This window comes from Perissodus microlepis, chromosome 4 (assembly GCF_051167445.1).
Source record: "Perissodus microlepis isolate ML-2025 ecotype Zambia chromosome 4, ASM5116744v1, whole genome shotgun sequence".
NCBI lineage: Eukaryota > Metazoa > Chordata > Actinopteri > Cichliformes > Cichlidae > Perissodus > Perissodus microlepis.
Genome location: NC_140464.1, coordinates 30,309,765 through 30,334,356, shown reverse-complemented (window position 1 = coordinate 30,334,356; position 24,592 = coordinate 30,309,765). Strand labels below are relative to the sequence as shown.

General features: G+C 39.8%; 1 protein-coding gene across 5 annotated transcripts; it reads right to left on the bottom strand.

Moving 5' to 3' along the window:
* Positions 1 to 23,098, bottom strand: LOC146389251 (uncharacterized). 5 transcript variants are annotated; one of them, XM_084926989.1, is made up of 16 exons: positions 18,505 to 23,098; positions 17,433 to 17,536; positions 17,267 to 17,331; positions 11,953 to 12,009; positions 11,582 to 11,641; positions 10,728 to 10,787; positions 10,520 to 10,618; positions 10,321 to 10,414; positions 10,010 to 10,075; positions 9,038 to 9,070; positions 6,736 to 7,383; positions 4,434 to 4,451; positions 4,245 to 4,265; positions 3,187 to 3,281; positions 1,633 to 1,680; positions 1 to 99 (listed from the first exon to the last, which is right to left on the bottom strand). In XM_084926989.1, exons 4-16 carry the CDS (start codon positions 11,992 to 11,994, stop codon positions 19 to 21), a joined length of 1,365 nt encoding a protein of 454 aa, XP_084783115.1. In that variant the 5' UTR covers positions 11,995 to 12,009; positions 17,267 to 17,331; positions 17,433 to 17,536; positions 18,505 to 23,098; the 3' UTR covers positions 1 to 18. The 5 variants fall into 5 exon arrangements, with proteins under 5 accessions (XP_084783115.1, XP_084783116.1, XP_084783113.1 ...); XM_084926990.1 differs by lacking the exon at positions 18,505 to 23,098 and having other exon boundaries at positions 17,433 to 17,639; XM_084926987.1 differs by lacking the exons at positions 17,267 to 17,331; positions 17,433 to 17,536; positions 18,505 to 23,098 and having other exon boundaries at positions 11,953 to 13,377.
* Positions 23,099 to 24,592: the final 1,494 nt, after the last annotated feature.

The following is a 24,592-nucleotide window of genomic DNA, read 5'->3' as shown; positions in this document are numbered from 1 at the left end:
CTCATCAGTCCAGAACTTCTAAAGATGTGTTCTGTGTGGGCAAGGGCTTTCAATTATGGTGGTTTCGGGTGAATTTATGATGATGGAACTTTCAGGTGTCTGTATGATAAAGAGAAAGAGAGAAGTGTTTAGTCTGTGCATTACCAAGTCAAGTGTTTGCTTGACTCGTGAAACAAACAAACTGAGACTGGACACTTATAGATGCACGAGGGGGGCGACGGCTAAGCTGGGTTAGAACAGATCTAACCCAGGCAGCTGAAAAATCAAGCCACTGCTGCAGTCCCCAGTCTGCAGTTACTCTAATCAGGTCCCTTGAGCATGTTTACAGCCTGTTAGAGAAAATGCCCAGGGTCTCTGTGGCAGAATGAATGGCTGTAGTCAGCTCTTATCAGTCCAAAAGTTATGGCTGCGTAGTCCATATCTTTGGGTAAGCTTTCAAGTGGAGCGGAGTAGAGCTCGCTTTACACCCTGGGCTGTGTATCTGAACTGTGATCTTTTCCAAAACCTGAGTAGTTTTGTTGCTTAGACCTCCATGTATCAGACAATACAATAGAAATAGAGGTTGTCAGTAAGTGAAAGTACATTTAAAATCCATGCGTCAAACAAAATGTCTGTGTTGACAGTCATGTGGCCTAAATCTTTTTTTTGCATCGTTGTGGAAATTTGGGGATTTCTTGGGACTGTTATAAAAGCATACATCTTTTATAACTTTACGAAAACAAGAATTTGGTGCAAATGTTTGAATTTATTTTGGACATTCTCCGCACCGTGTCAGAATTATACAGGCATGCTCCAATATATAGATCAACCACCCCTATTAATATTAATGTAAATGTTCTTTAGCCAGTTGCACATCAACCAGGTGCTTTTCATAGCCAGGAACCGTCTTATGGTTGGATGTTTGAACCCTCTTCTTGGCTGAACTGGTAAAGAGTCATTCGTCTCAAATTCTGTAGAATTTTAGCTTTCAAATATCACACATACTTTACATACTACATACTAACATTTTCAGTGGCCTTTCTTGCCATCAAAATAAACCTGGATCTGTAATTTGGGACCGGTACATTAAAAAAATGTCTGCGTGCTGACAAGTTAAAAATATATATATATATTTTTAAAATGTCCCATATTTGTACAGACACTAGTAAAAAAAACTTGCAAAAGTGATAATTTCTGAATGGTGTATTACTGAATTTCCCAATGCAAAAACAGGTAATTTCTTTTCAACATAAAATTGTTAGCCACAAAAAAAAAGAAAAAAAAAAGAAAGAAAGAAAATGCTACTTTTGTTTAACTTTTATCACTTTTCTTTTCAGCTCCTTGCAAAAGAAATTTATCCCAGTGAACTGTGTGTTTCTTCCCAGCAGAGAGAAGTCCAGTATGGAGCACACAAACAGACCTGGATTATTATTTTTTTCAAGAGCTGTTGGAAAAGAACATTTTAGTAGCTACAACTTGATGCCTTCTGACAAAAAAGCAAACTTATTATTAAATCAGTCAAGGCTGTGTTTCTGTTTGTTTTATAATCCATTCTGGTCTAATGCAACCATCAGTCAAGGAAACCACATGTGTGAAACATTAAGTCTTTTAAAGGCACCGTTTATGAAAGTAGTAGTACAGTAAAAAAATTACCATTAATAAAATGGAACCCTCTCCAATGTCGCTGCGAAATGTGTTACGCTAAAAAGAGAAGAAAACAATACGGTTAAAGCACAAACACCCTGACCAGGGTTTAACACAAAGTGGACTCTCCACAAATGTTAAGAAACAGACAAATCACTTCTGTTGTTCTTATTACTGAAATTCATTAGCAAGTAAGACTATAATAAAGAATTAAGAATCAGTCACAAATAGCTGAGTTGAAAACATTTCAAAGTATATTAAAAATTATATTAAAAAAGAGACAATGTCCTAAGTAAACACGAGCCGTTACACTGTGGTTGAAAGGTTTGTCACTGAAATCTGAGTTTGTGTGCAAATTCCTCGCTGACAGTTTAACCAAAAGGCATTTCCAGTGGAAACTGGCCGACACATCCTCAGCATAACCATGTATAATATCCACAAAACTTAAAAAGAGGTTATACACACACAATACGGTAATATTATGTTGAAGCACAGTACGTATCACTCCGCGAGGCTCCTGCCTACGACAGCCGTAATGCTCCGACAATCCATCAAGCGGTGCGGCTTCGTAGCTCAGCAAAGTCGTACTGAAACATTTGACAGATTTTCGAGCGCCGTGTACATAAAATCGTTTCGAGGTCAGTAAACACAACCAGGATTCATACATAAGGCACACGGGATTATAAGGGGCACTGTCAATTTTCAGAAAAATCAAAGGATTGATTTTAAGTGTGCCGTATTTTCCAAAAAACACGGTAATAACGACGGCCCGCTAGCATGCGCTACCAAAAATAGTGCTTCGTTGTGTATCTGACGGACGAAAGCTAAACCAGTTCCACACCAGTGAAGTTGCAGCATTTTTACAAACCAGTTGTGGTTTCATTCATCGATCCGCTTTCGCCCTTCTCATTCTCTGTCGCTGCCATGCTTTTTCCGCCATGTGCGTATGTAAACAAAGGCACTGCGCATGCGCGTTTTACCCATATTCTATCGCGATATTTCATTTTCTTATCGTTGCCCAACATTATACCGGTATTACCGTGAACGGTGTGATATGGCCCAGCCCTACCCTTGTATTCTTTAAGCCACAGGTATCACACACATGGAGAAGTTTCAGATTTCTGACGTTTTACTGTATTGTCATAGCTTTTCACAATTTTTTCTACTGATAAAGACCTTGCTATCATAATACACAAAACAAAGTAATTAAATAACAGTTCAATAATAACCATTAAAAAAAAAAAAAAAAAAACATCAAATTTCCTCCTTTTCAGTATTACTGTAAATTTCAATTCCACAAAGGAAGACTGGTTATTTGAAAAACTGGAATTTTTTGTGAATTTATGGGAATTATTCTCCTTTTTTCTGTAATTTTACACATTTATTTATCCATGCTGGAAGATTTCTTTCATGTACTACAGCAGCATTTGTTTATGATTTAGAAAAACTGAGAGAATACTGTTGAAACTGCACTATTTTTATATTAAATATGGATTAAATGTGCAGTTGGACATCCTTACATCGCTGCTTTAAGCAACAATCACATCTGAGCTCCCCACTCACCTCATTACTCCTTTGAAGCCTCTGCGTGTACATGTAAAAAGCCACCGCCCAAAGGAAGTTGGTGAAGATAAGGACACCTATTATAATGTGTAGGACTGTTTAAGAAGAGATTGAATATCTATTAAGTTCAAAATAACAGTCCCTTGATAACACATATTTATGCATGAATAAAAATTGTTGGGCTACTAAGAAACTTGTGCTCTAACAGAAAAGGCTCCAAAAAAGTGCCCAGAAAACGTTTTATATTTAACTATACTATATCTATATTTAATAGATATAGTACACACTGTACAGTTGTGCTTTTTTAAAGCGCTAAAATATGGTGCAAAATCTCCAAAAGTGAATTCTGATCATCTGAACGTAGCATTTGCGGGAGAAACTGTCTTTCCCTTTTCACGTAAATGGCCTCCTTGACTCCGCACTCAAACCAGCGTTCCTCCCTGTCCAGGATGTTACATCCTCATCCTTGAAAGAGTGTCCACTGGCCTGTAGGTGTAAATAGACTGCAGAGTCCTGGCCTGACGAGGTAGCTCTTCTGTGTTGTGCCATCCGCTTCGCCAGAGGTTGTTTGGTTTCCCTGATGTATAAATCCTGGCAATCCTCCTGCACTTAACAGCGTACACTATGATACTCTGTTTGTGTCGGGGTGCACAGGTCCTTGGGGTGGACCAATTTTTGGCGCAGCGTGTTTTGGGGTTTAAAAGCCACAGAGACCCGGTGTTTAAAAAAAATGCATCTCAACTTCTCCAATACTCCTGACACATATGGGATCACTACAGGTTTTTGCTTTGGCAGGACGCTACGTCCAGATGAACAGAATCAACTTTTGGTGATTTACTTACCTGGATGATTGAGCATGCATCAAGTGCAAAATTCTGTAATTAGTTTTATTATTTAAAAAATAATTTTTAGTTTAAGAATTTGATTTTTTTTTTTTTCAAAGTGGGGGATCGCTTTTTGAATTCACCAGTTTCATTAAAGCATGTTTGGTACTACAACAAAATTGTCCATATACATTTTACTGAAGTAAGAAAAAGTTATGAATAAAACAAGCTTACTGCTCTCTTTTTTTTCAGCACCTATGGAAGAAAGGAAAGATTGTATGAGAGCAATGCAATTGAACACATTACATCAGAGCAAAAACAAAAAAAAGTCAGGAAAAACTATACTAGTGATATAGTATAACTATGAACTACATTCTTTGTTTATTTCAGTATCAAAAGTATTTTTTTTTTTTTAAAACTTACTTTCGCCCTGCAATGTTTCTGTGAAAGAAAGAAAAGACTGTATAAGTACAACAGCAAAAAACCCTTTTTAATCCGAGTACAGCATCAAGACAGTTAAACTTGTGGGACATTGTTGTGGTCAGGAAAGTAGCAGAGGAGGTTGTTAGTCATTTTCAGCTGCTTTGGTGTTAATGAAATCCACAATGCACTAGAGGGGCAACAATGAGACAAAAAGGAATGGTTGTACAGCTGGAGGACACTGACCTTTTTCCCTCCTTATCTTTTCTGACCGTTTTTCGCTAGTTTTGCATTTGACTGGGGCCAGTGTCATTACTGGTAGCGTGATGGGATGCCTGAACCCTACAGAGGTCACACAGGTAGTCCAGAAGGTTTTCCGTCTCTCCCAGCACAGTTTCAAGAGCATAGAGGAGATTCTAGGACAGGTAGTTACTCTGAGAGAGCTCGACAGGATTTTAGAAGGTCCTTAACCCATCAGCGTGACCGGTATCTGCTCCTTTGTGCAAGGAGGAACGAGATGAGCACTGCTAGGCTACAAAATGATCTCGAGCAGGCCACTGGTGTGAATGTCTCTAACCAAACAATCAGAAACAGACTTCATGGTCTGAGGGCCCGAATTTGCCATAAAATACCAGAACTGGCAGGTTCACCACTGGCGCCCTGTATTTTTCACCAATGAGAGCAGGTTTTAGGGTCTTGTTCACGAGTGAGTGGAGAGGAAACAGAGACCGACAAACGCATTGGGGTGGTGTCCACAGTGATGCAGACGCTGTACCAGTCTGTCATGGTGAGAGACAACAGAGAGCTGAGCACAAAAATGAAGCTGTCAATTTACCCACCAATCTACGTTTCCACCCTCACCTCCGGTCACGAGCTCTGGGTAGTAATAATAATAATAATAATAATAATAATAATAATAATAATGGATTGCATTTATATAGCGCTTTTCAGGGCCCTCAAATCACTTTACAATTCCACTATTCATTCACTCTCACATTCACACACTGGTGGAGGCTACAGTTGTAGCCACAGCTGCCCTGGGGCAGACTGACAGAGGCGAGGCTGCCATATCGCGCCATCGGCCCCTCTGGCCATCACCAGTAGGCGGTAGGTGAAGTGTCTTGCCCAAGGACACAACGACCGAGACTGTCCGAGCCGGGGCTCGAACCGGCAACCTTCCGGTTACAGTAGTGACCATAAGAACTAAACTGCAGATACAAGTGGCAGAAATGGTCTTTCTCTGAAGGGTGGCTGGCAGCTCAGTGTAGAGCCACTACTCCTCCACGTCAAAAGGAGTTGAGATGGTTTGGGTATCTGATTAGGATGCCTCCTGGGCGCCTCCTGGGTGAGGTATTCCAGGCATGTCCCACTGGAAGTAGGCCCCGGGGCAGACCCAGGACACACTGCAGAGATTATTTCTCTTGGTTCCCTGGATAAGATGGAGGAGGTGACTGGGGAGAGGGATGTCTGGAGCTGTCTCCATAGGCTGTTGTCCCTGTGACCGGCGCCTACACTGGTGCAGTGGGCCTGGGTTCTTCCTGATGCAAAACAATACCTGCCTTTGTCAGGTATGTTACTGCAAACTGCTGAGTACAATTTAAGGTGCTGCAATGAAATTTCAGCAAAATGGACTGCTGTATCATATTTTACTTTGATTTTCAGGCCTACTTTGAATTCAGCCCTCTGTAGGTTGTCCATTCATTCCTGACATATTATCCAGTTCTTGTCAGTATAAATTTCCAACAAAAATCTTCCCCTTTGTGATCTTAAGGAAAAAAATCATATTGCTAAATTTTTTTTCCAGCAGTGTTTGATAGTCAGAATTTTTATTGTTGTTGTTTTTAAACTTTGAGACATTCCAACAATCAAGAATGACAACACAACAGATTGGTGCAGCATAGAGTTTTGCATAGCAAATTTCTGGTGCTGACAGGGGCAGTGTAAAAAAAAGTGCAACAAAGTGCCTTTAACTCGCATTCCTTACAATGGCCAAGAGCATAAGGTATGAAACTGCTGGTCTTTCAGATTAAAGAGACTTTCAAATAAAGTAATTTCATTAGCAAAATTCAGGAAAATAGCTTTTAAAAATGAAGAAGAAAACATTAAGGGTATCCTAACTAGTAGTGCAATATCTTTTCACAAAAGTAAAATGAGTTATTATTACTAAAAGACTCAAAGTTTTTATTATTATTACCCTTACCTGGACATTAGCTATGCATGCTATGTAATTCTCTTTACTGGATGGTTGATTCAGCTGCAGCTGAATACGTTGTCAGAATGATCATTAATCACTGATGTAACTTACCATCCTTCTGTTGTAAATTCAACGGGGATGATGGAGTTGTTATTGTTGAAACTGCTGTTGTTGATACTTCTGGTTTTTCTGTTGTTGCTTCTGTGGTTGGTGTTGTTGTTGTTGTTGCAGAAGGTGTCACTGTTGTCTTATTTGTTGTTGCTTCTGTGGTTGGTGTTGTTGTTGTTGCAGAAGGTGTCACTGTTGTCTTATTTGTTGTTGCTTCTGTGGTTGGTGTTGTTGTTGTTGCAGAAGGTGTCACTGTTGTCTTATTTGTTGTTGCTTCTGTAGTTGTTGTTGTTGCAGAAGGTGTCACTGTTGTCTTATTTGTTGTTGCTTCTGTGGTTGGTGTTGTTGCAGAAGGTGTCGCTGTTGTCTTATTTGTTGTTGCTTCTGTGGTTGTTGTTGTTGCAGAAGGTGTCGCTGTTGTCTTATTTGTTGTTGCTTCTGTGGTTGTTGTTGTTGCAGAAGGTGTCGCTGTTGTCTTATTTGTTGTTGCTTCTGTGGTTGGTGTTGTTGCAGAAGGTGTCGCTGTTGTCTTATTTGTTGTTGCTTCTGTGGTTGTTGTTGTTGCAGAAGGTGTCGCTGTTGTCTTATTTGTTGTTGCTTCTGTGGTTGGTGTTGTAGTAGTACAGGCTGTTGGTGTTGTCGTTTTTGCTGCTGATGTTGGTGGTGGATTGAGTAAACATAAAGGTGGTTTAATAAATATAATTACAGGGATTTTAAAGGTACAGAAAACTTAAGTATTTAGAGTTTTTCATACATTAATTATGTTAGTGGTCATAAAAATACATTTTGGGGGACATTTCAGACAGTTTCCAAATTAATTATTAAAATTCTAATTCACTGGGTGATATAACAGGTTGGTGTGAGAACTTCAGAAACTGCTTGAGATTTTCCTGTATACCCGTCTGTAGGGACCACACAGAGGACCTTTCTGTGAAGGGCTGCACACTGACCAGTACATTTAAAACACGACACTGTTTTACAAATGACTATTTGTAAATTTGTGAATTTTCTATTACAAAATGTTTATTTAGCTGCTTTACAACAGTTTGGTGTTCTCTAGCTCAAAACACAGAAAAGCTTACTTGCAAAATATTGAAATGTTTTGAAAATGTTAATCTTAACAGATAAAGCTTAGGAAATATGATCAAATATGTATTTCGTCCATGTGTGAAACTCAAAGTTTCTTTAAAGTCAGGATATTTACATAAAACAAAATAAAAAACAAACAAAAAAAACGTAGAGGTTTCTTTAAACATTTTTCTTGAATATACCTCTGTTAGAGTGAATTGTTAAATGTTGTCATTTTTATGCTTGCCAACTCTGATGAAAGAATTCCACTGTCCCCCTCACACACACACACACACACATTCTTACAGAAGTTCACACATATACATACAATGCCTTGTCTTAGAACCATGTGGGCGTTGCTTTGCTGTGATGTGTTTTGTGTGAACTGTTTCTCAATAAAAGGCAGCGAGAGGAGGCCAGATTTGGGGCACCTAATCAGAAAGTGCAAGTGAAACGATCGATCGCTTTTGCCTTGTTTTTTTTTTCACGGGAATAAGTCCTGGATACAGCGGGGTCTGAGTTTAGACCCAACAACCTCCATTGGATGGAGTCTGACTGCTTTTAATCTCATTTTTGGGCAAAGAATAGAAAGACAGCAGCAGCTGCCAAGCACTGGAAAAAATGTCATTTTTTTTCCATCTGCTAAACAGCAGTTTCCAAAGAGAAAAACAAATATTCATCTTTTGCAATAAAATGGAAAATATAAGTCGCACTGTATGTGTGTGCATCCTCTTTTAGAAGTGAAAAGAAATTTCTTGTTCAGTCAAACACGGAGAACCCACTTTGTTGTCGTTGTTTTTCTGCTTTTAATGGCTAATCTTGATCAAATATAAAGTTTATGGCTGTATGATGGTCAACTGGGTTTTTTTTAGGATTTCTTTTAAAGTAAATTGCCCTGGCTCCCTTCAGAAAACATCTCTCTGCATGTCTGCATAACTGTTCTAAATCTTCTTCCCTGTACCTTTAAAGTGATATTTACCTGAAAAGCTGCAAAAAGAACAGCAGTCTGTCCATAATGCATGAAGTAACAAAAATGTTCAGTGAAAGCCTGATTCAAGCAAGTGGGGAAATAAATATTAATAAAAATAGTAATTAAATGAAAAGAGCTGGAGTAGCTTTTAAGATGGTGAACAGCAGCAGTGCAGCAGTCAGTGTGATTTCTAGGATCTGACATCAGCTAGAAGCAAAACACACACATGCACCGTTTCAGCATTAATAAATAAAATGTGTTTCCTACCTGGGTTGGGAGAATCTCGCTTACACACTTTTTCTAAACAAAAAAGAAAAAAAAGAGAAAAATATGGAGACAAGCAAGGTTGTGAATTTTAAAGTCAACACACTGTAAAACATCCCAATCACACATTGTTTAAAACCGAAACAAAACAACAGAAAATGTGGATGTAGGTTTCAGTACCTGTACACACATCTCCACACTGGCAGACACAGTAGCAGCATGGACACACATGCTTACAATGACGTAAATACAAAGCGCCGACCCGACGCATCAGAATCTGTGAGATGTCGGCTTTCTCATCCGACGGCACAAACGCAGACACGCTGTCGGGGCTGAAACCCGACATGTCACAGATTCTGATGCTGCAGGTTTCATCACTCTCCAACCAAAATTCACTGAACCAGCAGCAAAAGAAGATCAAAACTACGCTTCGAGGACAGTTTCCCATCTCAAATTTCTGTTTTCTGCATTATTTGCTTGCTTATTATGCACTAGTCTACTGTTGTGTACAGCACTGCACTGCTGTTTTGTTTTGTTTGTTCAAAAATTACCTGTGACAAGAAAGTTTAAAGAAATGTAAACTTTTTAAAATCATACCAAATTGCAAATCTCTTAGCTATGTCTCTGATAAAACCTCTAACTTTGCTCAGCAGCATCAGGTAATGTTCATATGCTGAGTTCAGTTTCAACTGCAGAATATTTTTAGGGTTTTCTGCTATAAAAAACCAGGCCAGGAAAATCACCTTCATGTTTTTTCTGTTTTATCCTCAGTTACTACAAAGGCATCTGCTGTGATGGTTACACCTTTGATAAAGTCTCACAAGTGTCAGTACTGATACGTGATCAGAATTATAATATTTCTGACTGTCTGAGGCAAAATTTCCCCGATTGAAATCGAATCGAAACCTTATGAATGGGAATCGAATCGGTCATAGAAATCAGTGACCATACCCAGACCTGTGTGTGTGTACTTACCGTACACTTTACAGACGTCTTCTGCAGTGGGTTTTTGTGATCCTCCATTTGTTTCATTTGTTTTGTCTTTGGTGAAAAAGAAGAAAAATGTTAGCGGTAAGAACCAGAAGTTCATTTTAGGTTTATTGTAGGAGATCCACATTTTACGGTTTGAGAAAGACCTGCTCCTTTTCTTTCTCTGAATTTCTAAAACGTCTAAGCTCGTTACAACAGTCGGTGTCACAGTGTTGCTTCTCACAAAGACATTCAAGCAGCAAATCTTTAAACTAACCACAGCTGAATGTTAGACAAGTATCAAAATGAGGTGATACCTCGTAGACCCTTGGCTATATTTGTCAAGCACATGAAGTGGTAGAAAGGGACACTGATGTTCTCATCCGTCTCGTTACATGGCGGTTTATAGTCCTGCAGGACAAACAACATGTTTATCAGATATAATCCTTGTTTAACCTGAGCAGGAGTAGAAAAAATAAACAAAACTTGAAGAAGAAGAGATTTTTGTTTCCTTGCCGTGTCATTCTCTTCCTTAAAACAGTCCCGTAGAAAGCAGGTTTCTTCTTTTTTGTTATCACAGTCTTTGGCTTCCATTAAACTACATACAACGATGTCCTGCAATGAAAGAAGGGCACATTTATCATTAACCAAATATAAGTCACTCCAACAAACTTAAATACATTTGGACATTTTCTAGTTTTTAAACGATGTTTCACAAAGTTACCTCAGACTTGTTCATTATTTTGACAGGAATATTCTCTGGGAGCTTGTGTATTGTTGTAGTCTAAACATAGAGAATGGTAAAGAAGCAAAATACATCAATAGTTATGTTTATTTTTAGTGAGTGATCATCACAACTGAAACTGCAACATGTCCAAAGAGAGTGAAATATATTGGCTGCTAAAACACAAATCTGCTGGGGTTGGAGGCCCCCAGAGGGCTGCTGGTTGTCTAAAACCTGATCCCAACACCCAAATCTGATTGTTGGCTTTGTCTGTCATTTCATTGTTTTAAATAAAAAATTGAAATGTAATCATTCAGAATTACAAGAAAATGGAAACAAAAAAATGTCACCAAAGGCACCAGGAAGTTTTTGTATCATATATCTTTAACTAAACTTTTTTGGGAAAGTAATGTACAAGCTATAATGACACTAAACCCTTGTTGTTTTATATTCTCAACAGATTGCATACAAAGCTTACAATCTCTGACCTTGTGCTCACCACAAGTCCTTAAAAATGTATTTTTTCCATCACTGACAACAAGTAAAAACTGTTAACTTGGAGCTCAGTGTGTGTTTCACACTGAAACAGATGCGGACTTCCACACTTTCTTTACAGACCATTTAAATATGGGGCCACTTTTAAAGTAGCTTATTAGCTTCTAAGATGTAGACAACAGCATAATGCAGTTAAACAGAAGTAAACACTCATTACAGTCATTGAATATTTGTTGTTTTGGGGCCTGATTTACATCATCCTCATATTACCTTTTATCTTAGCAGCCTTGTCATCCAGCATTAGAGATCAGCCTATTAAGAAATTTAATAATAAGGGAAAAGAACATATTTTTTCTTACCAATCCTTTTTTTGTGAAGTAGTTCTGACAGTCTGCTTCTGATGGCTCGATCGGGATTACCTGGTAGACAAAAGGTTGTTTAATTAGACGGACAGAATTGCCACCATATGATGAACATAACATGTATAACACTATATAAACTACACTAATGCAGATCTAAATTTAAGAAGGACAGGCTACCAAAAAATTACAAATGAGTACTTTAGGTCTCATAGCTTTTTAATAAAACCAGAAGTTACAGTAATCAACAAAACATTAAAACTAAAAACATTCGAGCTCCTCTTGAAACTATTAAGGTCGGATCACCACGAGCACATTTTACAGCACTTATATAAAAGCAAATAGAGTAAAACTGCAAAGAGAACACTCACACTTAAAAGCAACAGGCAGAGATAACAGCCGTGTGACATCATGATGCCCTCTGTGATCTTTGCAGGAGAAAGGTATATTATGGACACATAGACACACAGAAGATTTAAAAAATAATAAAACAAAACCTGATTACAAACACCATATGGCTGTAGTAACAGAGATCTTTGTGTACACCCACATAAGAGTAACATTAAGAAGGGAATGTCTGCAGGAATCGACTCAGTGGATTTCATTACTGGAAAAGTTGCTGCCTCATTGGGAGTTAGACAGACGGCAATAAGAATAACTGAGATAATCATCAAACCATTCCCTTTCTACAACCATTAGTAAATGAGACCCACTGGTTTTGTTTAATCATAAAACTTGTTTCCCTGGCCAGTGGTTTGCAAATGCACGCCCCGTGAGTTCACATTTTAGACGACTTCCATTTAGAAAGTCGTTTAGAGAATGAGTAGGATTTGATGCGCCATACAAAATCCATTATGCAAACCAACTGCCTTTGAGGATGCTGATTTCATGAAAGTTAACCCTAATCAGTAGCGGGTTTTGATATGGGCGACATTGGGCGGTTGCCCAGGGCGGCATCATGGTGGGGGGCGGCATCACGGTCATCGGCAAAAAAAACCCCAAAAAAAGTTGCTCATACTCATGCTGCCCTGACATCATGCCAGCGCATCTTGGGGATTTGTGTCACTCCAAAAATTTATTTCTGTCCACTATGAGATAAAGGAGAACGACAGCCTGATACCTGCAGGCCTGACAACAGGAGATGTATCACTGCTGTAACACCTGTAACATTCAGCAGTCGCCTCATTGTTCTGACACACAACAAAACTATTGACTACACTACACACTAACTACACAAGATTTGTGCTAAACGTCGCAAATCTCTCACATCTCAAAACACCGCCGTCACTCCTAAAACTTCCCCCTCCCTAAACAACTAAATGCCACGTTGCCATATAATTTTTTGATTGGTCGACATGGTACTTTTTTGGACGAATAGGAAAGGCAGAGGGGGGTGGGGTTTGTTTTTGCTCACAGGCGGAGAGTGCTTTCGAGCCTTTTCTCTTTTAAAACGCAGGTTTAACCGTTTCTTCCCGCAGTAAATATAAACAATGATAGTATTCAGGAAGAAAAACCAAACATTGCATATTTTTTTTAATCACAACTCTGGTTTTACGTGGCCGATCAACAATTTAAAAACTGGTATAAAGTCCACACTTTTTCCCGTCAGTTGTTCCGTCTGTCCTGCTCACATCTCCAATGGTTGTACACGTTTTCATTAACGTGGTTTCACTCCACATCAGCCGCTTTGCTAGCTAAAACACCGGTGTCAGCACATAAGGATGCTGTCATAGCCTGTCAATGACGTTGATTGGCTGCGTATATACTAATGTGAATCGCATTATTGGCTGGACTATGGGATAAGGTGGCATCGTTCCCAAATGGGAGCAGCCAGTCACTTACTGAGTAACACAGCAAAACAGAATCGTTAAAGTATTAATTTTAATTTCAATTCAGGTTAGATTTTTTTTTGTGCGCAACGCAGAATTTCTGTGCGCAGAGACCGTCAGTGCGCAATTGCGCACGCGCGCAGCTTAGAGGGAACATTGGTTGTGGTGATCCTCGGGTTGGGGGATTTGTGTTCATACTGGAGTGCAAAATTAAAATCAATGGAAGATGGACAAGAAAAGTTCAAAGCCATCAGGTGCTCAGTTTAGAAAAAAGAGAAAAGAAGAGGAGAAACAAGCAAAAGATACAGGTAAGCAGATGTGTGATTGGATAATGGCAGGTCACCCTGAAACAATCAGAATCATAATCAGAACATTTTATTAATCCCTAAAGAAATTATATGGGTTACACTTGGTCCAAGAAGGAATTGTAAAAATAGTAACAGTAACAGACTAAAGTCCAAACATTATATTATGTTACAGATTTTAGACATTTAAGAAATAGCATTAATATATACAGATATCTCAGTTATGAATATCAAGGATTAACAGAGGTGATTATAAATAATTATCAAGAATATTGACAAGAATATTAAAGAGTAGAAAAGGAGGGAGGGAGTGTTTACCCAGGGTGCCAAACAGGCAAGGACCGCCACTGACTTTAATGTCAGCAGTTAATAAACACGAGAGATTAAAAACAAGCTAAGATGACACAGTCAACAATATCTGAGGCCTTGTTACCCTCCCAGCATACCATCTCAGGGCAGATCTAGATACAATAACACTGACTATGAATTCCCATAGGCTGTGTCCCAATTCAGGGGCCGCAGCATCCGGGCTGTCCGAAGACCAAGAGGACCGGAAGTGCGAGGCTATGAAATGGGACCGTTCAGCCTTTAGGAGTTTATTAAACGCAGCCATCTGCTCCTTGCTCCCTAAAATATAACAGGACATTGGAGTCCATCTCACACTTCAGTTCAATCAGTTTTCTGTTTGACGTTTATTCAGCTGTGTGAAAACTGGAACTTTAATTTCAGCAAAACCGATTTAATCAAGGACAAATAAAACACTGAAAAAAGCCAAACAATAACATTTTTGTGACTTATATATTGTGCTTAACCCGAGTAGTGAAAGACCACGGCGGTCTGAAAACAATGTGCCGGGAGTCCGGTGTTCTCGGTGGCTCTAATGAGCCTTAAACCCCGGGTCAGCTATTGAGCTGGTATGGAAGACCACAAGAGCCACGCGCATCGAAATAAAAAATTCTGCGCTTAAATAATGAATTGTAGAATAAAATCTGCATTTGTAAATTCATTTTTGAATTCCAATTTAATAAACTGATTTTTAAAATGCTTTTTAAGTCTTCATTTCAAAAACCTTTTTCGAATTGCACTTTAATAAACGGCATTTCAAAATCCATTTCTCTTTCCTGTTCGCTCAGGGATTAACATGTGGATTAGCAGTTGGATTAACAACTTCATTTTAAAAATCTTGCTGCTATTCAAATTAGCCACACCGTGGGATGTCTGATTGGTTGGTCAGACACAGGCTGTCTGCCAGCCTGGATTTTTCTAGCTCATAGCTTCGCCCTGATAAGAAGCGTGTGTGCTTGTACAAAGGCCGTTCAGCCTCGGGATTTACACTCGGCTCGACACGGATATGTGAAGAATGAAGGGACCCTGCAGCGAAACGGAGAGCTCAACCTCTGAGTGCCTGTTTATGCAGTCTGACCACCTGTGAAGGTAACGTGCTAACATGGCTAACGCTAGCATCACCGCACGTAGCCCCGTTATTTTAAGGTCATCTTAGCTTATGAAAATTTTGCGTCGCAGCTGTACGAGCTAGCTACATGTTGTGTAAGCTGCTGTGCTCTTCACAAATAAAGCTGGAAGCAGCTCAGACTGTTAGAACCAGCACTGAGGCCTGTTACATTTATACAGTGTTAGAGCAACAGCTGCAGCCTACAGCCTTTAAACTAGCGATTAAAATGCTGACAGTAAACTCGTCAGTCCAGATGTTACCACATTACTTTGTGATACTTAAGAGTTAAAACAACTGAGACAGGCTGATTAAAATAACAGCTGTCAGTTCTCTCATTCCTTATATCAAGACTGGAGATCACACTACTGATTTCAGTTCATTTAATATGTGAGTGCACAGATTCATTCTCAACTGGACATAAATGATGATCAAAGGTTGTATATATATAACACAGTGCGCTGAATCTTAGCTTTGAATGTCCAGTATATTCTAATCAGTGCAATGTAAGCATTCACTGAACCTACAGTATCTACACCTGTGTGGCAAATGTGTGGTAAAGACACAGATAATGAAATTTAATTATTAATACAATATACATCATGAAAAACGAAAGCTGAAATTGATTCAGTTTAGTACTTTTCTCTGTATGCTCTGCGATTATAAAGGCCTTAAATTCTGTGATATATACTGTAAATGATTTTCACAGAGGTCTTAAAGTAGTTAAATCTCTGCTGATAGTCTGGTTGTTTATATTTTCACGTTTGTGTGTCTGTAGGGCTGTTTGATGACGATTTGGACTCCTCTGGGAGATGACACACCCTCATCTGTTCCATACTGCAGCCATGGATGGTGTTACAGCTCTGAGTCAGCTTTGGGCCATCAGACGCACACACTGGAAAACCAGCACCTGGACTTCATCATGCTGCTGTTGTGAAAATACTGGTTACTTGTAGTTTTCTCAGTATAATAAAGTGATCCATTGCTCCCACTTCAAAAGTGTTAATTAGCTCTGACATCTGTCTCTGTGCTGATAAATCACTGCTTACAAAGTAATGACAGATCAAAGGCATTCATTACAGTGATCCACAGCACCACATGTTAATGTGTTTGTTTTATTTAGTATCACTGATCAGTCTGTGCTGCAAATTTCCTCACTGTCAGGGTTTTGACTAAAGTCTATCTTTATTGTTTCTGCACTCCATACAGTTTGTTTCCTCCATTATTTTATCATTTAAATTATTATTAATAACGATTATAGATACAAACCCAAATCCAATGTTGTTAATAAATCTAAAGGCAAAATACAATGATTTTCAAATCTCATTGTGACAAAGTGGGTGAGAACACCATTTGTCCATTTTCTTAGTTAACGTTCTTGTTTTGAATTAACCATATTTCATATGTAGTGTTGCGGCTCCTCCAACCTATGGCCGCGGCAGGCTAAACATGAGGACACAGATGACGCACAACAATAAACGCATAAAATACACTTCTGTACCATTTGCTCCTTTTATTCCACATGCAACTGTCCAATATATAAATCAGCATATGGGATTAACTATTAAACAAATGCACAGATTGCACAAACAAATAACTGCAACTCACCAATAACTGCACTAATTACAATGCCAACTTACAATTTGGCCTATGGCATCAATTAGTGCACAAATATACATAAACCATCAAGTTCCAGTCAAAATACATCAAAATCATTCGAGCTGCGCTCAAGCTGCAGTCAACAGAAAGTTTTGCCTCATGCTAACCCTACCTTTCTGCTCATCAACATCAGGTGCGGTGAACAGGTGAGTGCAACCACATTTATCATCTACCACACCCATGAGACACGCCCCACACCCGTGCACCAATACAGTGAGTCCATTTAAACCAACCCACTTAGTCAAAAAGGAACAACTCATATGGCTCCTACATGTAGTCTGCAATAGGCAAACATCTACTATCCCAGGTTTCTTTATGTTTTGCACTTTTACAGATTATATAATATAACATCTTGGTTTAAATCAATTCCTACGAGTTTGTTAAGTTAACATGTTCTTTATTTCAACTGTTAATTTGTATTGTTTAAACTTACCTTACCTACCTGTCTTACAGAAACAAAAGGAGGAAATGTTGTTTTACTTCCTGCTTTATAGCTTCTGGGTTAATCTGAGGTCACAGGAAGAGACCAAGTAGTTTACATTGAGTAGGCTAACCACGTTATTAAATTAATGCATGTAAGGTGAACTAGCAAACACCGTCGTAGTTACATGCGGCTGTCTTCTTGTTTGATGGCAGATACTCCACCGTCGTAGTTACATGCGGCTGTCTTCTTGTTTGATGGCAGATGCTCCCTTCACCCTGGCCAAAAAGGCTAAAATGACCAAAGAAAAAGTGGGAAACAGCTAAACATGAGAGGTTTTTGGATAAAGTTGGTGTTTTTTTTTTCCATTGATTAAGCACTGCTTCCAGCCAAGAGTGATACCATATATGCCCTATAGCTGCAGAAAAGGCTAACATTGTTATCTTCTTACAAAAAAAAAACAAAAAAAAAAAACAACAACAACAGCTAAACATGAGAGGTTTTAGGACAAAGTTTGTGTTCTTGATTCTTTAAGCACCGATTCGAGCACCGTTTAAGCACCAGCACCGTTTCAAAAGTACCAGTATCGGATAAAACCTAAACGATACCCATCCCTAATGATGGTAACAATCTCCAACCTACTCTGAGCCTTCCTTCAAAACACAGAGCAATGCACAGCTTCTCAGACGTAAAGACTGGCAGAATCTCATCATCTGCAGTACATCTAATCGAAACACTCAGCCAAAAGTCTGAAAATTAGTTGATCCTGTAATGGATATCAGTGCATGGGCTCAGCACCACACTTCGAGAGATCACTATCTGTGAACTCTGTTCACTGTGTGATCCGCATCTGCATTGAGGATGTTTGAAACACTGTCATTTTCTCTGAGCCAAAGCTCATTTAAAATAAAAAATCTAAATTTTAAATTTCTTTCAACTTCAAGACATGTTGATGATGTAATTTAGCCATTTAAATCAGCTGTGTTCAAGATATATCTAAAACCCTGCAGGACCCCAGCCATGAGGCCTGGAGCTTCCCAACCCTGTTTTAAAGCAACATCTGCTCCCATCCAGATGACGCCTCTTGAATATAGCACAAAAATAGCAAGACGATGCTAAAACACACACACTGCATCTATTACAGTAGAAGTAGAAGAAAACGGTAGAAGAAAAGCCTGCCTGCCATGCACACCTTTTAACGAGTCACACATTTAAGGTGTGATGAAACAAAAAAAAAAAAAAAAAAGGAAAAAGCAGACCTGGACTGCTGAGAAGATAGAGTCCTCCAGGGTAGCATTCCTCTCCAGCATCTGCCTGCTATGTTCCCAGACTGTAGTTACAGGAAGAGCTGATGTTATAGTGTGATAAACTTGACACTATCCAGATGGTTTTGAGACAGGCTGTAGTTATCAACATTATTATTAAACAACAACATGTCTTGTGTAAATCAGATCAGTAACAGGCAAAGATTAGTCCCAATTTTGGTTTCGATCATCACATAAACTTTTGTTCCTAAACAAGCAACAGGTCAGCTGAAGAATCCTTATTGTCACCTAGACATGTACCTGGGACAGAATTTTTAAATCAAACTTTTGTTTCACAATTGTTGCGCTTTATTTTGAAATCTTACTTGGTAAAAGGTTAAAATGTTTAAATGTAACTGAGATGCTCACTATGTCTATAGGAAGAAATGATCAAAATTTTAAAAAGTAAGCACTTTTAATGCGTTTCACTTTTCAGAGTGAACATCAGATCATCTTTTCCATGTCCTTTGTTGGGTTGCATCACATTTTATTCTCTAACTGCTGTTTCACAGTTTGCAATCCTTCTCTCTGTGGAATTGTTTACTTGAGAGTTAGAAAAAAGCAACGTTGGGGAATATAAAGAACCAAACGAAGGACAAACAGAAAACAGCAGCTTCTTTTACAGCTCCGGCTTAGTGTTAGACCAGGAGTGACATGTTTAGCCGCATGTTCTCCTTAAATTGCTGGCTGTCTGAGTGGTGTCCCAGAAACGATGTGGGCTTCATAGATAATTGGCAAACCTTCTGGAGGAAACCTGGTCTTGTTAGGAGAGACGGCATCCATCCCACTTTGGATGGAGCAGCTCTCATTTCTAGAAATATGGACAAATTTATTAAACCCCCCAAAATATGACTATCCAGAGTTGGGACCAGGAAGCAGAGTTGCAGTCTTACACGCCTCTCTGCAGCTTCTCTCCTCCTGCTACCCCCCCAAAAACCCATCTCCATAGAGACTGTGTCAGCTTCCAAAAAGACTAAAAACAAACTAAAAACCAGCAACAAACAACTTAAACATAAACAATTACAAAGAAAGAACAGTACAGTATCCACATCTGAACCAAAGAGTAAAACAGTGAAATGTGGATTATTAAATATTAGGTCTCTCTCCTCCAAGTCTCTGTTAGTACATGACTTAATAATTGATCAACAAATTGATTTACTCTGCCTTACAGAAACCTGGTTGCAGCAGGATGATTATGTTAGTTTAAATGAATCAACACCCCCGAGTCATTCTAACTACCAGAAACCTCGAAGCACAGGCCGAGGGGGCGGTGTGGCAGCAATTTTTCACACCAGCCTATTAATTAATGAAAGACCAAGACAGACTTTTAATTCATTTGAAAGCCTGATGCTTAACATTGTCCACCCCAGCTGTGAAACTCAGAAACCAGTCTTACTTGTTATCATCTATCGTCCACCTGCGCCTTACACAGAGTTTCTGTCTGATTTCTCAGACTTTATATCTAATTTAGTTCTGAGCTCAAATAAAATAATTATTGTGGGTGATTTTAACATCCATGTAGATGCTAAAAATGACAGCCTCAACATGGCATTTAGTCTGTTATTAGACTCAATTGGCTTCTCTCAAAATGTAAAAGAACCCACCCACCACTTTAATCACACTCTAGATCTTGTGTTAACATATGGCATAGAAACTGAACATTTAACAGTGTTTCCTGAAAACCCTCTCCTGTCTGATCATTTCCTGATAACATTTACAATAATTGATTACACAGCGGTGGAGAGTAGATTTTATCAAAGTAGATGTCTTTCTGAAAGCGCTGTAACTAAGTTTAAGAATATAATCCACCCACTGTTATCATCTTCAATGCCCTGTACCAACACAGAGCAGAGCAGCTATCTGAACGCTACCCCAACAGAGGTCGATTATCTTGTTAATAATTTCACCTCCTCACTACGTACGACTCTGGATACTGTAGCTCCAGTGAAAACTAAGGTCTCTAATCAGAAGTACCTGACTCCGTGGTATAATTCTCAAACACGTACCCTAAAGCAGATGACTCGTAATCTGGAGAGGAAATGGCGTGTCACAAATTTAGAGGATCATCATTTAGCCTGGAGAAATAGTTTGCTGCTTTATAAGAAAGCCCTCCGCAAAGCCAGAACATCTTACTATTCATCACTGATTGAAGAAAATAAGAACAACCCCAGGTTTCTCTTCAGCACTGTAGCCAGGCTGACAAACAGTCAGAGCTCTGTTGAGCCAACCATCCCTTTAACGTTAACTAGTAATGACTTCATGAACTTTTTCACAAATAAAATTTTTATCATTAGAGAAAAAATTACCAGTAATCATCCCACAGATGTAATATTATCTACAGCTACTCTTAGTACCATTGATGTTAAGTTAGACTCTTTTTCTCCAATTGATCTTTCTGAGTTAACTTCAATAATTACTTCCTCCAAACCATCAACGTGTCTTTTAGACCCCATTCCTACAAAACTGCTCAAAGAAGTCCTGCCATTAATTAATTCTTCGATCTTAAATATGATCAACCTATCTCTAATAATCGGCTATGTACCACAGGCCTTCAAGCTGGCTGTAGTTAAACCTTTACTCAAAAAGCCATCTCTAGACCCAGCAGTCTTAGCTAATTATAGGCCAATCTCCAACCTCCCTTTCATATCAAAAATCCTTGAAAGAGTAGTTGTCAAACAGCTAACAGATCATCTGCAGAGGAATGGTTTATTTGAAGAGTTTCAGTCAGGTTTCAGAGCTCACCACAGCACAGAAACAGCTTTAGTGAAGGTTACAAATGATCTTCTTATGGCCTCTGACAGTGGACTCATCTCTGTGCTTGTCCTGCTAGACCTCAGTGCAGCGTTCGATACTGTCGACCATAATATCCTATTAGAGCGATTAGAACATGCTGTAGGTATTACAGGTACTGCACTGCAGTGGTTTGTATCATATCTATCTAATAGACTCCAATTTGTGCATGTAAATGGAGAGTCCTCTTCATACACTGAGGTTAATTATGGAGTTCCACAGGGTTCAGTGCTAGGACCAATTCTGTTTACATTATACATGCTTCCCTTAGGCAGCATCATTAGAAGACATAGCATACATTTTCACTGCTATGCAGATGACACCCAGCTCTATCTGTCCATGAAGCCAGATAACACACACCAATTAGTTAAACTGCAGGAATGTCTTAAAGACATAAAGACCTGGATGGCCGCTAACTTTCTGCTTCTTAATTCAGATAAAACTGAGGTTAGTGTACTCGGCCCTGAAAATCTTAGAAATATGGTATCTAACCAGATTCATACTCTGGATGGCATTACCTTGGCCTCCAGTAACGCTGTGAGGAACCTTGGAGTCATTTTTGACCAGGACATGTCCTTCAACGCACATATTAAACAAATATGTAAGACTGCTTTCTTCCATTTGCGCAACATCTCTAAAATTAGAAATATCCTGTCTCAGAGTGACGCTGAAAAACTAGTTCATGCATTTATTACTTCCAGGCTGGACTACTGTAATTCATTATTATCAGGATGTCCAAAAAACTCCCTGAAAAGCCTTCAGCTAATCCAAAATGCTGCAGCAAGAGTACTGACAGGGACTAGAAGGAGAGAGCATATTTCTCCTGTTTTGGCTTCCCTTCATTGGCTTCCTGTTAAATCCAGAATTGAATTCAAAATCCTGCTCCTCACATACAAGGTCTTAAATAATCAGGCCCCATCTTATCTTAATGACCTTGTAGTATCATATCACCCTATTAGAGCACTTCGCTCTCGCTCTGCAGGCCTACTTGTTGTTCCTAGAGTATTTAAAAGTAGAATGGGAGGCAGAGCCTTCAGTTTTCAGGCCCCTCTTCTGTGGAACCAGCTTCCAGTTTGGATTCGGGAGACAGAAACTATCTCTACTTTTAAGATTAGGCTTAAAACTTTCCTTTTTGCTAAAGCATATAGTTAGGGCTGGACCAGGTGACCCTGAATCCTCCCTTAGTTATGCTGCAATAGACGTAGGCTGCCGGGGGATTCCCATGATGCATTGAGTTTTTCCTTTCCAGTCACCTTTCTCACTCACTATGTATTAATAGACCTCTCTGCATTGAATCATATCTGTTATTAACCTCTGTCTCTCTTCCGCATGTCTTTTATCCTGTCTTCCTTCTCTCACCCAAACCGGTCGCAGCAGATGGCCGCCCCTCCCTGAGCCTGGTTCTGCCGGAGGTTTCTTCCTGTTAAAAGGGAGTTTTTCCTTCCCACTGTCGCCAAAGTGCTTGCTCATAGGGGGTCATATGATTGTTGGGTTTTTCTCTGTATCTATGAAGCGCCTTGAGGCGACTTTTGTTGTGATTTGGCGCTATATAAATAAAATTGAATTGAATTGAAGTGTTGTGTGGCGATGTTTGTAGTCATGGGGTCACTGCATAGCTGAAATGAAAACAGATAATCGAATAAATCCACACCGAGTAGTCATGGAATCTTGCGCTTAGCACGTTATACAACAGAGCTCTCTGTAAACAGCAGGAGTTACTTCCCACAAGGCTTTAAATTAACAGGAAGAAAAGCTGTGTGTGTGTGCTGTTTGTGAATGACACAGACCGCACCACAACGAAATGCGGGGCTGGTGTTACACTGGACATGCAAGATGTCTCTCTAAAGACAATTTCCATTCAAAAAGGGGGAAACAAAAAAAAAAAAAAAAAAAAAAAAAAATTATATATATATATATATATATATATATATATATATATATAAAAATTAAAAAAAACACCCATCTCTTGAAAAAAAACTTGAAGGTTTATCCTTCAAGCTCGGGTCCTCTACCAGAGGCCTGGGAGCTTGAGGGTCCTGCGCAGTATCTTAGCTGTTCCTAGGACTGCGCTCTTCTGGACAGAGATCTCCGCTGTTGTTCCCGGGATCTGCTGGAGCCACTCGCCTAGCTTGGGAGTCACCGCACCTAGTGCTCCGATTACCACGGGGACCACCGTCACCTTCACCCTCCACATCCTCTCGAGCTCTTCTCTGAGCCCTTGGTATTTCTCCAGCTTCTCGTGTTCCTTCTTCCTGATATTGCTGTCATTCGGAACCGCTACATCGATCATTACGGCCGTCTTCTTCTGTTTGTCTACCACCACTATGTCCGGTTGGTTAGCCACCACCATTTTGTCCGTCTGTATCTGAAAGTCCCACAGGATCTTAGCTCGGTCATTCTTCACCACCCTTGGGGGCATCTCCCATTTTGACCTCGGGACTTCCAGGTTATACTCGGCACAGATGTTCCTGTACACTATGCCGGCCACTTGGTTATGGCGTTCCATGTATGCCTTGCCTGCTAGCATCTTGCACCCTGCTGTTATGTGCTGGATTGTCTCTGGAGCATCTTTACACAGCCTGCACCTGGGGTCTTGCCTGGTGTGATAGACCCCAGCCTCTATGGATCTTGTACTCAGAGCTTGTTCTTGTGCTGCCATGATTAGTGCCTCTGTGCTGTCTTTCAGTCCAGCTTTGTCCAGCCACTGGTAGGATTTCTGGATGTCAGCCACCTCCTCTATCTGCCGGTGGTACATACCGTGCAGGGGCCTGTCCTTCCATGATGGTTCCTCGTCTCCCTCCTCTTTCTTGGGTTTCTGCTGCCTGAGGTATTCACTGAGCACTCGGTCAGTTGGGGCCATCTTCCCAATGTATTCTTGGATGTTCGTTGTCTCATCCTGGACTGTGGTGCTGACACTCACCAGTCCCCGGCCCCCTTCCTTCCGCTTAGCGTACAGCCTCAGGGTGCTGGACTTGGGGTGAAACCCTCCATGCATGGTAAGGAGCTTTCTTGTCTTTATGTCAGTGGCTTCTATCTCCTCCTTTGCCAGCCTATTACCCCAGCAGGGTACCTGATCACGGGCAGGGCGTAGGTGTTGATGGCCCGGATCTTGTTCTTACCGTTTAGCTGACTCCTCAGGACTTGCCGGACCCTCTGCAGGTACTTGGTGGTTGCAGCCTTTCTAGCGGCCTCTTCATGGTTCCCATTCGCCTGCGGGATCCCCAGGTACTTGTAACTGTCCTCTATGTCTGCA